Source organism: Coregonus lavaretus (genome assembly GCF_964263955.1).
Source record: "Coregonus lavaretus genome assembly, chromosome: 30".
Lineage (NCBI taxonomy): Eukaryota > Metazoa > Chordata > Actinopteri > Salmoniformes > Salmonidae > Coregonus > Coregonus lavaretus.
The window spans coordinates 16,609,609-16,625,801 of NC_140017.1; the positions used below are offsets into that span (position 1 = coordinate 16,609,609).

The 16,193-nt window shown below is 43.7% G+C and overlaps 1 protein-coding gene across 1 annotated transcript in view; it reads left to right on the forward strand.

Moving 5' to 3' along the window:
* The window catches only part of LOC311105763 (multiple epidermal growth factor-like domains protein 6), a gene marked incomplete at its 3' end in the record, with an annotated part of 110,716 nt that overhangs the window by 43,209 nt on the left and 51,314 nt on the right, over positions 1-16,193 (forward strand). The window contains exons 7-22 of the mRNA XM_084147970.1: positions 98-223; positions 744-866; positions 1,972-2,094; positions 2,427-2,564; positions 2,863-2,985; positions 8,361-8,483; positions 9,078-9,272; positions 9,401-9,532; positions 11,088-11,216; positions 11,604-11,732; positions 12,060-12,194; positions 12,375-12,509; positions 13,184-13,309; positions 13,857-13,988; positions 14,126-14,254; positions 14,864-14,995. Of these exons, the coding sequence (XP_084004096.1) occupies positions 98-223; positions 744-866; positions 1,972-2,094; positions 2,427-2,564; positions 2,863-2,985; positions 8,361-8,483; positions 9,078-9,272; positions 9,401-9,532; positions 11,088-11,216; positions 11,604-11,732; positions 12,060-12,194; positions 12,375-12,509; positions 13,184-13,309; positions 13,857-13,988; positions 14,126-14,254; positions 14,864-14,995 (2,130 nt within the window). The remainder of the gene's footprint in view (positions 1-97; positions 224-743; positions 867-1,971; positions 2,095-2,426; positions 2,565-2,862; positions 2,986-8,360; positions 8,484-9,077; positions 9,273-9,400; positions 9,533-11,087; positions 11,217-11,603; positions 11,733-12,059; positions 12,195-12,374; positions 12,510-13,183; positions 13,310-13,856; positions 13,989-14,125; positions 14,255-14,863; positions 14,996-16,193) is intronic.

The following is a 16,193-nucleotide window of genomic DNA, read 5'->3' on the forward strand; positions in this document are numbered from 1 at the left end:
ATTTGCACACAGATTCTATTTTCTCTAATCATGTGTCTGTCATGTGTGAAGTTGTTCATTTCTTGTGTCTGTCTTTCTGTCTGTCCCAACTATGAAGCTGTGAACTCCTGCTCGGTGAAGAATGGCGGCTGTGAACACAAGTGTGTGGACATGGGCAACGACCACTACAAGTGCGAGTGTCGTAGCAACTACCAGCTGAAGAGGGATGGGAAGCACTGCGAGTGTGAGTTCTGACTATTTGTATTTTTTATTTTTAGTCATTTAGCAGACGCTCTTATCCAGAGCGACTTACAGGAGAAATTAGGGTTAAGTGCCTTGCTCAAGGGCACATCGACAGATTTTTCACCTAGTCTGCTCGGGATTAGAAACAGCGACCTTTCGGTTACTGGCACAACGCTCTTAACCACTAAGCTACCTGCCGCCCCAATGACTACATTGGATATGGTGCTCTGACTTCCCTACAGTTTACAACAATAGTCACTTTATGTTAGAATGGAGAGCAAAGAGTTACATATAAAGGTTTTGGCGTGCCAGGATATTACTAAGTAAAACTGTCTCAGTGAATTGACACTGAGTTACATGAAGGTCATAAAGTCACATGCTGTGCTGACTCTGGTCTGTCTGTCTTTCTGCTGTCTGTCTGTCTGTCTGTCTGTCTGTCTGTCTGTCTGTCTGTCTGTCTGTCTGTCTGTCTGTCTGTCTGTCTGCCTGCCTGCCTGCCTGCCTGTCTGTCTTTCTGTCAGTGAGGGACCCCTGTGTGGACAGGAATGGAGGCTGTGCCCAGCTGTGTCGTTCTATGGAGGGTCAAGCAGAGTGCAGCTGCAGACCTGGGTACACACTGGCCAGAGACCGCCAGGGCTGTGATGGTAAGAGCACACGCACATGTATGTCTGGAAATGCACTGACATGCACGCACACACACACACACACACACACACACACACACACACACACACACACACACACACACACACACACACACACACACACACACACACACACACTATGGTTCTCATATTTCAATATGCTGTTACATGCAGACATACCTTCCCAGAAATGTCCTAGAGTGAAAGAGACTTTTACGAACTTGTCTATAAATCTCCAGCATCCTGAACCCTCTTAAGAAAGCAAGCCTAGTCCATTAAAGCCCTCATTGAGAACTGGCCACTGAAAAACATAGCCATCACCTCTATCCATCTCATGAACTTTCTCACGTTTCCACATTCGTGTAAAGCAACATGTGAACATTGAGTTTTAATGGTGCTTTAACTGACACTCCGTTAATGTAAACGTTTGTTATTCTCCAAAATCAGTGCGCCTGGACAAAACAAAGGTGGCATTCATCAGAGAGTTGCCTTTGTCCCAGCCCATTAGAGCTGAGACTTTATGACCCGGCCCTCTGGGGCCGTATGGGCCATGACTGGATCTGTGCTGTCTGTGTGTGGGAGGCCTAAAGCTGATTAACTCTATGGCTGGAAGATACTACTATAACATGGGGTGGCTAGAAGGCTATAGGGTTCAGGCAACTTCATTAAACACAACAGTCTGTGTGTGTGTGTGTGTGTGTGTGTGTGTGTGTGTGTGTGTGTGTGTGTGTGTGTGTGTGTGTGTGTGTGTGTGTGTGTGTGTGTGTGTGTGTGTGTGTGTGTGTGTGCGGTATGCTTTATAATCACCCAGAGCAGCCCACCACCTGGCCTGTGCTTTAGCATTGCTATGACGAAAGGTCAAGAGCAGATCACTGACCCACAAGTCAAGTGGAACAAAATGCAATTTATTTTGTTCCACTTGAAGCACTTTCCCCTCCTCGGAAACAGAGGAAGTAGTCATGTTGTACCTAGCTTATATTCATAGCCTCATATCAATAATATAATCTTATATTCATAGCCTCATATCATACCTGTAATATAATCTCTACTTGTGCTATGTGACTGTGCCCTATTGATTTACAGTATATCATGCTATCCTTTGTAGACATAGATGAGTGCAGCTCGAGCCAGGCTATGTGTACCCATCGCTGTGTCAACACCCTGGGCTCCTTCAGCTGTGTGTGTAACCCTGGCTTTGAGCTGGGCGCTGACAGCAAACAGTGCTACCGTGAGTACACATGATGCTCTTCTTACCCAAAGCGACTTACAATCAGTAAATTCAACTAAAGCAGCAAAAGCACAGTTGTGTAACATCATAGTTAGGGCCAATAGTTTTTTCTGAACAAGAAGAAGTCTGGGTCCCTCATCGTAGGCTTATAACTAAGGTCAGGAGTTTGTCCTGGTCAGGTGACACGATCAGGAAAAACTCCCTGACCCTAATTGTAGTATGTTCTTGTGAAGCTAATGTGTGAAATATGGCTAATGTTTTGGTTTATTGCAAACAGATACTGTTGTTGGGTGCCAGCCTTCACTTCACTGGTTGTATCCTCCTATTTGCAGGTATTGAGATGGAGATAGTGAACAGCTGTGAGAAGAACAAAGGAGGATGCTCCCACCACTGTGAACATACCACCAACGGACCCTTCTGCTCCTGTAACCAAGGACACCAACTGGCTGAGGACAGGAAGACCTGTGTGGGTTGGTACTCTCTGTTGGGTCATCATTGTCAGAGCTTGTCTGAGTTTTTCCTGGTCAGGTCATAATGTAAGGAAAAACCCCTGGTTATAGTCATTCTCTGTCTCTACGATGAGTATAGAAGCAACAGATCAAATATGGGTCTTGTTCATTAAGCACCAAATATATGTATATTTTTTCTGAAATAGGTAGGGACTACCTGGACTTGAAATGATCCATTTCAATTTGTGTTGCAAAATGTCTTGAAATGTTTTCCGTTGCCTGCCCAAATGAACAATCATCTTTTGTTGTATCTCCCCAGACAGTGATGAGTGTGAGAGTGGGGAGGCGTGCTGCAGTCAGTTCTGTAAGAACTACCCAGGGGGCTATGAGTGCAGCTGCAAGGCCGGCTACAGGCTGCACGCAGACGGCTGTGGCTGCAATGGTAAGGCCGGACAAAGTTGAATTACTGTTTAACGGATGCCCCGCCTTATTTTTCTCCACACCCAACCAAAAAATAAAAATAATCAGATGTTTTCTTTTTTGGTCAATATATGCGGCGCTTTGTTTATAATGCACTGTCCGCTCTCGCTTGAGGCTTTCCCAAGTTGATGCGCAAGAGACCAAACAGCCTCAGATCGTGCGCTTAGATCATGTTCGAGCCTCGGATTGGACAGTGAAACACACACGCTCGCACCTGTAGGCGATGTGCAGATGTTCAATTTCTCATGCAGTCATGACAGCAACCAGCGCTAATTCCTACAATGTATGTGTCCAGGTTAAACGTGGGACGTCCCTCATTATAAACAAACAGTCGGTTAAATTACATTTACATTTTACATTTTAGTCATTTAGCAGACGCTCTTATCCAGAGCGACTTACAGTGAGTGAGTGCATACATTTTTTTTAATACAAATATGCAATTTGGTTAATGCATCATTTTCAGATCTATTAGAAGCGATTAATAGACGAAACAAAAATGTAATTGAACCAATTGACTGGCCAGAGATCAGGGCATTCATCAGCAAAGATGCAGTGCAAGCTGATAGTATTTTAGACAACCAATTGAGGTCAAAATTATTGATGAAATTGAAGTGTGTCAGCTGTATCGTGATTTGCGATTCATAACTTACATTTTACCGGTACTACCAGTAGTAGGCCACCCGATAACACCAAGACGGAATGCATTTGAAGTGATGATGAGCCGCCGAAAACATCTAGCATGTCCAGCAAAGTACATCGCCAGTGGCACGTACACACTTCGTGCAGATCAGCAGCTCCACAATGATGTGATCAACTGTCTCCAAGGTAGGGGCTCTTCGTTGCAGCCAGACGAGACAATCGAAGGAGGATGCGGTGAGCGAAGTTACTGGGCTCAAATTTAGTCAAGCTTGCTCTATTGATGCTTCTAATTGTCGATGTTATAAACGACATTTTTAATTTTTATGATGATAGGCTATACTCTATGGCTGGATGTATATATTTTTTCCAACGCTACATTAATTTGGCAGATCTAACTTGTTTGACCCTCTTTCTACAAGGCCTAGTCTATGAGAGGCCTAATCATATTTGTATGAATATTTTGTTAACGCCTATAGGTTATAGAGATGTACTCATTATTATAAATCAGCATTTTAATTTGATTACAATTATTATTGGAGCATCCTCCATTCTTGAAATAGAAAAATGTTTAGTCTACCCTATACATCACATTAAATAATACGAGATTGGATTGCACGTTTTCCAGTGTTACATTCATTTGACCTAATTCGAATGATTGCCCTTTATTAACAATAGCATTTTTTCATAGAAAGGGTAGTCTATGATATGCCTTTATATTTGTATTGTCTTAATTTGTTAAAGCCTTGTTAGGCTATACAATTAAGTAGATTAATGAACTGATAATACATTCATACATTACTTTTTTCCCCAATGATTTTTGAATATGATAGAATATTGCATCCTATTATGCATCCTATGTGAATAATGTTCATTCATGTTAATTTGTGTATTAATAATAATAATCAGGCTGAAATGTAATATTTCTCCTATTTTTCATGTCCATATAGCCTGGGCATTCGTTACCCGATTATCAAAAGAGAGAGTTCAAAGAGAGAGGCTTAGCCATACCAGACAGATTCCTGCAATTACCATAAGGCCTTGGATCCTACAACAGATACCAGGAAACACAACACAAGGCACCAAAACTAAGTCAAGATCAGCTTCAGGATCATTGCATTCAGCTCTCTATCTCAATATCCCAGCCCTGGGTACACCGGAATCACATCACAGGTATTTTAATGAACGCATTGTGTCATTTTTCTATATCAATTAAGATTCATGTCAAACATACTGTGTCTGATATTGTAAAATGTCACAATTTATTCAGGAAATTGTAAACGTTTATTTTCAAAAGTAAGTGTAAGCTTTATGTTTTAAACCTCTCAAATAAAACTGCCTGTATTCCTTGTTCACATTAGATCTCAGAGAAGATGTGGTGCGTTATGCATCCCACTTGGAGAAGGTGAATCAAGCAATGACCAGACGTCACCAACAGCCCGCTCCCCTACATACGCTAGAGCCTGATGTTTTATGCTACACTGTGAGAGCATCATGCAGACCGGTCAGACCCCAGTACAGCACTCTGTTACAAGCTTTGGAGAAAGTGCCCCAATACCACCCCCTCTTTCTACTGGACTTTGCTCCTGAAGATAGATTCCAGAGAAGGAAATGGATTGACAACTTGAAACTTCCATTGACTTTCACTTTGTATAAGTATGCCTGTGGTAACTACCTAGGCACTCGGACATTCATATGGAATGTATCCTCACATAGCAATGGCGTTCATGAGACCAGGCAAGCTTCTGTCATCTCCACACTGAGAAAATAAATACCAACATACCACGCTAGAGCAATGCAAAAAGCATTCCTGAACAAATACGCACATGCTGCCAAAGTGAACAGCTACTTCCTGAGAGAAATGTATCGGTTTCTGACAGATGACAAGAGTTCAGCAAACGATGATGAACAGGGCCTACTTGATGAGAGAGTATCCTTGTTCCTCCTTGATGGTGATGACCCAGACCTGATCATGGATTTAAGGAAGCTGAATGGCAAACCACAATCCTCATTCCAGCCCTTTTGGGAGGAAGTACAGAAGTATTTTAACGAATACACAGCTCAGGTCAACGATTGCAGACATGGGGAGTACTTGTACTTACCTTTTGCTATATCAGTTGAGGACTTACGTGACACAGTGGAAAAGCGGCATCCACCAGAAACTAAAATCCCATCAACAGTGGCTAAGACTGCAGTTTACACCCAAGAATCCATGGTCCATGTCTGCTCTCCAGTGCATAGGAAGGTTTGACCTCAAGTTCATGGTCCAGTCTCGGGTGAAAAGAAAGGGACATCAAGACTCAAAGTTTGTTGCAGTACAGTGGAACTACATTAAACAGTATGCCTGCATGTGGCAGAAGGACTGTGAAATGTTATGTGTGGATGATAAGGCAATCATTCCTGTCGGAGAACCTTGCCAGCCTATAGGGACCTGTAACAGAGGCAGACATCCAAGCATTGCTCCTGTGAGTGGGCCAGTTCTAGCAGCTGCCGACCTTGATTACCACATCAGTGGACTTGTACCATCTGTCATGTTGATCCCAGACATCCCAGCATCTCCATCTAGTTCATTATATGATGGGAAAGTTCATGTCACTGTCAAGGACAAGGTTTTCAAGCAATCCAGCCCCCTTCGACACAGTTGAAAATCTCAGCATCCTCAGAGGAGAGAACTACAGTGAAGATGATGTCTCTCTCAACAAGTCAATCTTGATCATTCAATTTGATGGTGGGCCAGACCACAGAACCACATATGCCTCTGTTCAAGCATGCCACACACCCCTGTCTGTTTAACTGGATCTTGACATGCTTATCGCCTGTAGAACAGTGCCAGCTGACAGCTGGGCCAACCCTCCGAGATAGTTAATTATCTTCTAAACTTGGGGCTTCAGGGAACAGCCCTGGCTAGGGAGAAGATGGAAGAATCAAATGAGAAGCGTGTGAAGAAGTGTAGCACAATGACAAGCCTACGTGAAACAACCACCAAACAACCAGACCTGAAAGAGGCTTTTGAAAAGAGTATGCATCCTGTTACAGCTCTTGTGAGTGGCCGGTTTGAGCGCCTGAAGTGGAAAGGTACACACGTAGAACTACATCAGCCCGCAACACAGGAAGAAATTGCCAATATTGCACAACAATTCAACATCATTGATACATAAGTTGACATGATGCAAGACCTCAGCAGAAAAGGCCTTGACAATGAACAGTACAAGCAATTCCAGGACAGACCTTTCAAGATGTCACAATACATGGTACAGATCAAGAAATGCGAGGGAGAATATCCATGCTGGTACTGCTTAATGAATCCTCCACGCTTGCCAGAAGAACAATTTAATAAATTAAGGTTTGTGCCTGATCCAACATTGACAGCAGACAGACGTGAGTACCAGAAATGTGATGATCTGTACAGCTTGGACACCACTGACAAGGATAGGCCTTCTCTGACACCAAATATAGAAAATGTAAAGAGGATTGCTGCCATGGTCAGTGCAAAAGTGAGAGCGACCATCAAATGTGTTGAATGTGAGAAACAAAGGTGCTTGTATGCAAAAAGCAAGCTGTCTAAAGAAGAACAGAAAGCAGTCCAATGCATTCGGGATGAGAACATTTTTACATGTGGTTCAGAGCTTTTCCAAGAAGACAATCCATATCACAAGCAGATAGTTGCTTTCAAGGGGCTAACCTGTGGAATGCAAGTGGAGACGCAGTATTGCTCAGCAATCACAGTGTCATTCCCAGATGTGTGTCCATTGTGGATGTCCAGATGTTCTTGAGGGGGAAGAGGTGGTGAGGCTCAAACAACAATTCCAACATGTCAGGCCAATGTGCCCGGTGTGTAAGCAAGAAGGAAAGCAGTTCATTACGAGAGCTCCAATAAATCTTAAAAAGAAATGAACACCATGGAGATTCATTTCTCATGGTTATAACAACATAATAACATCTGCATTCTTTTTAAGAAAAATTGTGTAGGTTTTTGCATGGAATAATATAACTCTTGAAGCTCAAATTAGGCCTAGAGCCTGCAGAAGTGCCTATGACAATGTGGTAAAGTACTGTTATTCCTTATCCACTTAATATTTTTTATTTATTTATGATTTTTTTTCGCTCGCTCGCCTCACTTTTCTCGGGGGGAAAGCCGTTAAACATGTGGTCCTCTGTAGCTCAGCTGGTAGAGCACGGCGCTTGTAACGCCAAGATAGTGGGTTCGATCCCCGGGACCACCCATACACAAAAATGTATGCACGCATGACTGTAAGTCGCTTTGGATAAAAGCGTCTGCTAAATGGCATATTATTATTTATTATTTATTATTAAACAGTGAATCAATTTTGTCTGGCCTAAGAGGACAATACCTTGATCAGTATCCACTCATTATCTTAGACCAAAGTGACTCTGGATTGAGTTTACATTATTTTATAAGACAGAGATGACTGAATGTTAAGTATAGTTAGTATGAAATACAACACAGTGATGTAGAAACTCTTGAATGATGATATATACATGAAGGGGCACGTTTAGGGCATGTTTAGCCACCCATTTGACAATTGCGGTCAAGATTAATGATCGATCACAGAGAAGATGATTATGCATTGACAGTGTCTAATAACTCATTGTACTAGTTTTGATAATGCAAATATAATACACTTGTATACTACCTTCTACATTTTCAAAGTACTTCCCATTGTTCTGTGGTCTTGTCAGATATTGATGAGTGCCTGGCAGAGAGTTCTGCCTGTGAACACTACTGTGTGAACACCCTGGGGTCCTACGAGTGTTTCTGCAGACTGGGCTTCCGTCTGGACTACGACCAGAGAGCCTGCATTCGTGAGTGATATTTGATCCTAATATTATACTGTACTATGCTATGCTATACTATACTTTACTATGCTATACTATGCTAAACTATACTATGCTATACTATACTGTAATTACACAGTGAATTTGTATACGTTGTTTTTAAATGTATAAAAGTAACTCTGAGAGACATTTGTGATGTTTTCCAACAGCAGACTATAGTAATGAACAATCACTTTGAGCATTCAGATGAATGTAATGTAAATTATAGTATAGTATAATTAAGCAATAATTAGATGTGGTATATGGCCAATATACCACGGCTAAGGGATGTTCTTACACACGATGCAATGCGGAGTGCCTGGACACAGCCCTTAGCCATGGTATATTGTTAATATATCACAAACCCCCGAGGAGCCTTATTGCTATTATAAACTGGTTACCAACGTAATTAGAGCAGTAAAACTAAATATTTTTTCATTTTATACAGTCTGATATACCATGGCTTTCAGCCAATCAGAATTCAGGGATCAAACCACCCAGTTTATAATACAGTATAGTATAGTTAGATGTAATGTAAGTGTGATGAATGTGAATGTGTGTCTCCTCTCCACCTGTCTGCAGCGCTGTACGACAGTGACCTGGATGACGATGAGGAGGATGACGCAGAGGAGGATCTGGAAGTGCACAGTTTGCCAGATCTGCTGTTCCGACAGCCCCCTCAGCTCCTGCAGTACACTGCAGGCCTGCACTCACCCTATGGTGATGATGAGGAGGAAGAGGCACAGAGAGGGGAACTCACCCTGGTCAGCCACATAGGTAGCCAATCATTGCTTACATACATGTCTGGTTGATGCTCAATGTTTTCCCACATATACTCTGTCTCAGACATTGGCCCTACCATATGTGGCAAAGATTTTACAGGACTATGTGCGTGTGTGTATCAGTGTGTCTAGATGACTCCTTTGGGGATGACTGCAGTGTGAGCTGTGCTGACTGTGAGAACGGAGCAGTGTGTGGTGTGGACAGAGACCGCTGTGAATGTACACATGGATGGACTGGCGTCATCTGCAATGAGAGTAAGTCACTCTCCTCTTCTCTCCCCAGCATCTCTTATTATCACTGTAACCCTTGGAAATCATCACCTGATATAGTTACAGTGTTATTCAGTGTCTGTTATTGAACAGGCAGATATTTGATTGGTTAGTCATCGGGGTTAGGTATTTGAACACAGATCTGGCCTGGAGAGTGGCCAAGTCCCCCACAGACAGAATGCAGCCCCCAGGCCAAGGATGTCCACTGTCAAACACTGGGTTAGAAAGAGGCCAGAAGCCATTGTTTCACAACCAAGCATGATTAATGAGTGTCTTTGGACTGGACCTGAACCAGGGATATAATTGTGGAATTGTGGAGCCACGTGGGGATAAATCCATTACAATCAGTCATTTTTATATATTTAAACATGCTCCTTTGGACTAGTGTTCAAATTCACACCAAGAAGAGTTAGGTTATGATGAGGCCATTTTACCTGACCTGTGGGGAAGATTGAAAACGTAGCAGAGAATGGCAATTTTTGTCATCTCATTAAGTTTTAATTGTTAGCTTGGGAAGAAGACAACTACAATGTTTCCATCCTTAATGTTATTATACACTGAGTGTACAAAATATTAAGAACACCTTCCTACTATTGAGTTGCACCCCCTCCCCCCTTTTTGCCCTCAGAACAGCCTCAATTCGTCGTGTCATGGACTCTACAAGGTGTCAAAAGCGTTCCACAGGGATGCTGGCTCATGTTGACTCCAACGCTTCCCACAGTTATGTCAAGTTGACTGGATGTCCTTTGGGTGGTGGACCACTCTTGATACACACAGGAAACTGTTGAGCGTGAAAAACCCAGCAGCATTGCAGTTCTTTACTCAAACCGGTACGCCTGACACCTACTACCATACCCCATTCAAAGGCACTTAAATATTTTGTCTTGCCCATTCACCCTCTGAATGGCACACATACACAATCCATGTCTTAATTGTTTCAAGGCTTAAAAATCTTTCTTTAACCTGTCTCCTCCCCTTCATCAATAAGGGTTGAATGAATTCAGTTGTGCAACTGACTACGTATCCCCTTCCCTATGTCATGGAAAGAGGAGGTGTTCATAATGTACTCTCAGTGTATGTAGACATGCTATTGCATTTTGTATGACAGCATTTGTTAGATATGGGAAGACAGTGCTGTATATGCCTGGATACAGTGTAACGAGAGAGGGATAGAAGTAAAGTAAAGATCTTTATACCAAAAATATTCTGTTTTCTCAGAATGTGTTATGTACTGATTTTGCACTAGTCTACCTTGCCACATGGCTAAAAACATGACTAATTGCTAACTGACACATTTTCCTTCAGAGATTCATAAAATAGTTGTGCACAACAAGTGTGACATGGAATGTTGACTGGCTTTGACTGAACCCATTTAAAAGGTCCAGCTGGGTTGTGTGTGGTAATTGCTATACAAGCCGTGTGGGATTCATGTGGGAAACGCAAAAAGCTAAGAAAGACCCACATGTGGAGAAGATAATATAAAAGCAAAGCGTTAGAATGTCTCTCTCTCTCGCTCTCTCTCTCTCGCTCTCCCCCCCAGCTTGTCCTGTGGGGACCTATGGACAGTCCTGTAGCAGCATGTGTCTGTGCCAGAACGGGGGCTCCTGTGAACCAGTGACCGGGAGGTGTGTTTGCCCACCAGGGGTGCAGGGCCAGCTCTGTGAGGACGGTAGGGACTGATACACACACACACACACACACACACTCTCCCCAGCACTCAGCCGACTGCTCTCCTACAGGGGTCCAAACACAGCAATTTTTTCCCTTATTACTGGCACTTCAGTAGCCCACCACTCCTCTCCCCTCCTCCCCACTGCATGGTTTTATCTCATAGCTCCATCACATCCATGTCCAGACGCAGACCAGTCTCCTTGCCTTAAGTGGCTAATCCTATTTAGCTGACCCTGTTCATTTCACCACCCATAAGGTTAGGAACTGGCTCTGCCCTGTAGACATAGCCTGGTGCCTGATCAGATTGGGGACCAGGTGACTGTATACATGCTGGAAGGCAACATCTGGTCTAACACTCTTCTGTGTCTTGTTGACATGTTGACAGGTTGCCCACAAGGATCCTTTGGGAAACACTGTAGGCGGAAGTGTAACTGCCCCAACAACGGGCGCTGCCACCGTCTCTATGGAGCCTGCCTGTGTGCCCCGGGGCTGTACGGGCGCTTCTGCCACCTGCGTGAGTACCCATATCATCTACACTACAGTACCCAGCAGCCACCATGACTGCCATCTTAATGTAGTACAGCAGTGTTCTTCAGCCCTCGTCTTGAAGCTTTTGTTCTAGCTTGATTCAACTAATAAACTAAACATCAACTACCTGTTCAGTTGAATCAGGTGTCTTAGTACTGGGCTGGAACAAAAGCCTGCACTGCCTGTGTGTGTCTCTTGGACCAGATTTTAGGAACACTGCAATAGTGACAGATGAAGAAAATGATGTCAATTCCCTTTCTGTAGCTTGGTCCCTGATCCTAGAGTTGTAGTGACACTACCTTCCCTTCTCCAGCTTGTCCCAGGTGGACCCACGGTGTCGGCTGCTCTGAGGAGTGTGACTGTGTTCTGGAACATTCCCTGGGCTGCCATCCCAAGAACGGGACCTGTCTGTGCAAACCTGGCTACCACGGCTCTCAGTGTCAGCAAGGTAAGCTGTTCTGGCTCAGACAATACTGTACACGGATATTGAGGTTATTGAAAAAAGAAAAATGACATTGTTTCATGGTTGTCTGGATGATAGTGAAGCTCCTCTCCTGTGTGTATGTATGTGTGTACATGTGTGTGTCTGTATGTGTGTACGTGTGTGCGTGCGTGTATTTCTCTCCAGAGTGTGATCCAGGGTTCTATGGTAGTGGCTGTGGGCAGCAGTGCGACTGTCCAGGTGGGGCGACCTGTGACCCTAGGAGTGGAGAGTGCACCCGGAGGTGTCCTGCAGGGCTCCATGGGAACCTGTGTCAGCTAGGTGAGCCAGCCCCCTTGTGGAGGAGACTCCCCAACCACAATGCATGTAGTTAGGGACAGGAGTGTTTCCTGGTCCATTCAGGAACAACTCCTGACCTTACATGCGTGTGCGTACATGTGTGTGTATTAGTTTGCTCAAAAGGCTTCAGTAGTGTTCCTCTTCTGGCAGCTTGCTCTGCAGACCAGTGGAAAGTTTCAGTGGCTTCAGTCTCTCCTATGGTCTAGAGATATTAAAGAACGTTCAGGAATTCTGTTTAAATCATAACTCTGTCTCCCTACAGGCTGGCCAAGGTAAAATGGAGGGGTTATTTTAGACCTAATGCATTGTCCAGACATCCATGAGGGTCCCTTTATTAAAGCAAACAAATCATCCATCTCTTTAGGGTTTTGTTTAGCTTTTAATTGATGTGAGGTTGTGAGAGGGGGACATGGAACATCAGTCCACTTTGAGATCGCCTTGCCACTGCACACGATCCCAGTGAGGGAGATATAAAGGAAATGAAAAAAGGTTTGTGTAACCCTTTCTCTCTCTCTCTCTCTCTCTCTCTCTCTCTCTCTCTCTCTCTCTCTCTCTCTCTCTCTCTCTCTCTCTCTCTCTCTCTCTCTCTCTGTCTCTTTCTCTCTGTCTCTCTCTTTCTCCCTCCATCATTCTATCCTCTGTGTATATGTATGTAGCCTGCAGGGCTGGTCAGTTTGGGGAGAACTGCCTCCAGACGTGTGTGTGTGGAGGAGCAGCCTGTGACCCAATGACAGGACAGTGTATCTGCCCTGTTGGGAAGACAGGAAAGGCATGTCATCAAGGTAGTTATAATGCTTCATAACTCAGTATTTAATACCTGTATTACTGTTAAATGTATTATTACTAATTATTATACTGTATTTATCTTTCATCTAAATCTCATGCCGTTTCTTCCATATTGTCCCTCACTGTTTTTCAAATCTGGGGTGAGGATCTAAATTCAAACAGTACAGTAGTATTGGAAGACATCGGTCCACCAAGCAGACCTGCTCTTCATCTGCTCTTAAACCAATGACCTGAAGTCAGTTAAACCATGTGGTGTTAATAATAATAATAATAATAATAATATGCCATTTAGCAGACGCTTTTATCCAAAGCGACTTACATTCATGCGTGCATACATTTTTTTTTTGTGTATGGGTGGTCCCGGGGATCGAACCCACTACCTTGGCGTTACAAGCGCCGTGCTCTACCAGCTGAGCTACAGAGGACCACATGTTGATGGTCATACATCTCAATTAGGGCTTATCCTGACCAAATTACCTGACCTTTAAAACTGGTGTATAACTGGTCAATAGCTATAGCCCTGAGTTTTTCCTCCCCCCGTAGACTGCCCAGAGGGATTATGGGGGTTGAAGTGCCAGTTCCCATGTAGAGCGTGTGAGAATGGAGCTTCCTGCAACAAGCAGACAGGAGTATGTGACTGCAGCCCTGGGTACTCAGAACAACTCTGCCAGACTGGTGAGTGAAACAAATAAACGACAATAGCCTTCAGTCTTACTAAAGTGAGGGGGAAAGGAAAGAGAGAGACAGCGAGAGAGAAAGACCTTATGATATACTGCGTTATATTTCACTCTGACAATTCCTCTGCTCCACAGTGTGTCCAACAGGGTCCTATGGGCCAGGCTGTGTGAGTACCTGTGTCTGTCACCCTGATGCCAGCTGTGACCCTGTCACCGGACACTGCACATGTCCCCCGGGCCGGACAGGACACGACTGCACTACGTGTAAGCACCACTATCACACATACACACAGGCAGGTGTGCACACACACACACACACACACACACACACACACACACACACACACACACACACACACACACGCACACACACACACGGTCTTGTACAGCTAACCTTGTGGGGACACACAATTCAGTCCCATTCAAAATCCTATTTTCCCTAACCCTTAACCCTAAACCTAACCCTAACCCTAACCTGTACTCTTACCCTAACCCTGCCCTTAACCCTAACCCTAACCTTAACCCAAAAACCTAACCTTAACCCTAACCCTGAACCTAACCCTAGCTCCTAACCCTAACCCTAAAACTAACCCTATCTCCTAACCCTTAATGTAATTCTAACCCTAACACTAATTTTAACCTTAACCCTAAACCCCCTAGAAATAGCATTTGACCTCGTGGAGACTAACAAAATGTCCCCAGTTGGTCAAATGTTTGTTTGTTTACTATTCTTGTGGGGACTTCTGGTCCCCACAAGAATAGTTAAACACGTCCACACACACACACACACACACACACACACACACACACACAGGTTGGTCAAGAAAACTACATTTTGTGTGTGTGTGTGTGTGCGTGTGCGTGTCTCCACAGCCTGTGAAGTGGGGTCCTGGGGCTCTGGGTGCTCCAGCAGGTGCCAGTGTGCAGACCGAGCCCTGAGTTGTGATGCTGTGACTGGACACTGTGTGTGTGAGGCTGGCTTCACTGGAGACAACTGTGAACAGAGTAAGACATTTCTTTGGAAACACTGCCATCTTTAGGTAATACACTGTAACACATCTTTGGGATCAGATCTGGTTCAAGCAAGTGTCCTACAGATGGAGGATCTTAATTTGATCACTCTTTTGTTGCTGATAAATTTCCTGCACCACAGGAAATGCAGATGAGCTTTGTGATTTACATAAATTCACTGAAAACCCACGCTAACACACGGTTATAAAATATAGTGTTGCACTTTTCTTGTAGCCTACTTCAGTGGCGGTCAATGCTGTTTAAGATGAGGGAGGGCAATATTTTTTTCATGAGCATGGCCTTATTTCTATTACAGCATATTGGATGACTGTCATTCATATTTCATTCACCCAGTTCAATGTATGAGCGATAGGTTTAGGCTACTACATGATACTCAAAATTTCCCTATACCCATCATGAGGTTGCTACAACCTAGCCTATGAATGACAGTTTACAACGTAGGTGCACACAGGTCGAGAGACAAATTTGAGGTGACAGACAGTGACGCATGGACAGACAGTGACTTCAATGCACAACACATCAGCTGTATGTGACCAGGCGAAAAAAGCTTTCCAAGCCAAACTGCTACACACAGCCTACATCATTGTCACCATATTAGCTAAAGTAACGTCATAGTCAGCATAGCTAATATAACTAACACGTTAGTAAACTCGCTACAATCATGCACTAACGTTACAGTGTACAGTCAGTAAGCAACCAAAAGCTTACCTTGACTTGGAAGAGTTCCAGTGTTGTGTTGGAAAGTCATAGCCATCTAGCTAACATAGCATCCCTCTGTTTGAGCAGGGTGTTTCAGTAGGCTAAACTAGCTAGCTGCATTTGCTAGCTAAGTAAATGAAACTGAAAGTAAAAAAAAAAAAGACAATCTCTCTCTCTCTCTCTCTCTCTCTTGCTTCTCCTTCATTTTGGAAGAAATTACTTTGTTAAACTGTTCAACTTTCTCTCTCTTTGAGTCAACTACTCACCACATTTTATGCACTGCAGTGCTAGCTAGCTTTAGCTTATGCTTTCAGTACTAGATAAATGTTTTGATCCTTTGATTGGGTGGACAACATGTCAGTTCATGCAGCTCTGATAAGTTGGAGGACGTCCTCCAAAAGTTGTCATAATTACTGTGTAAGTCTATGGAAGGGGGTGAGAACCATGAGCCTCCTGGGTTTTTTATTGAAGT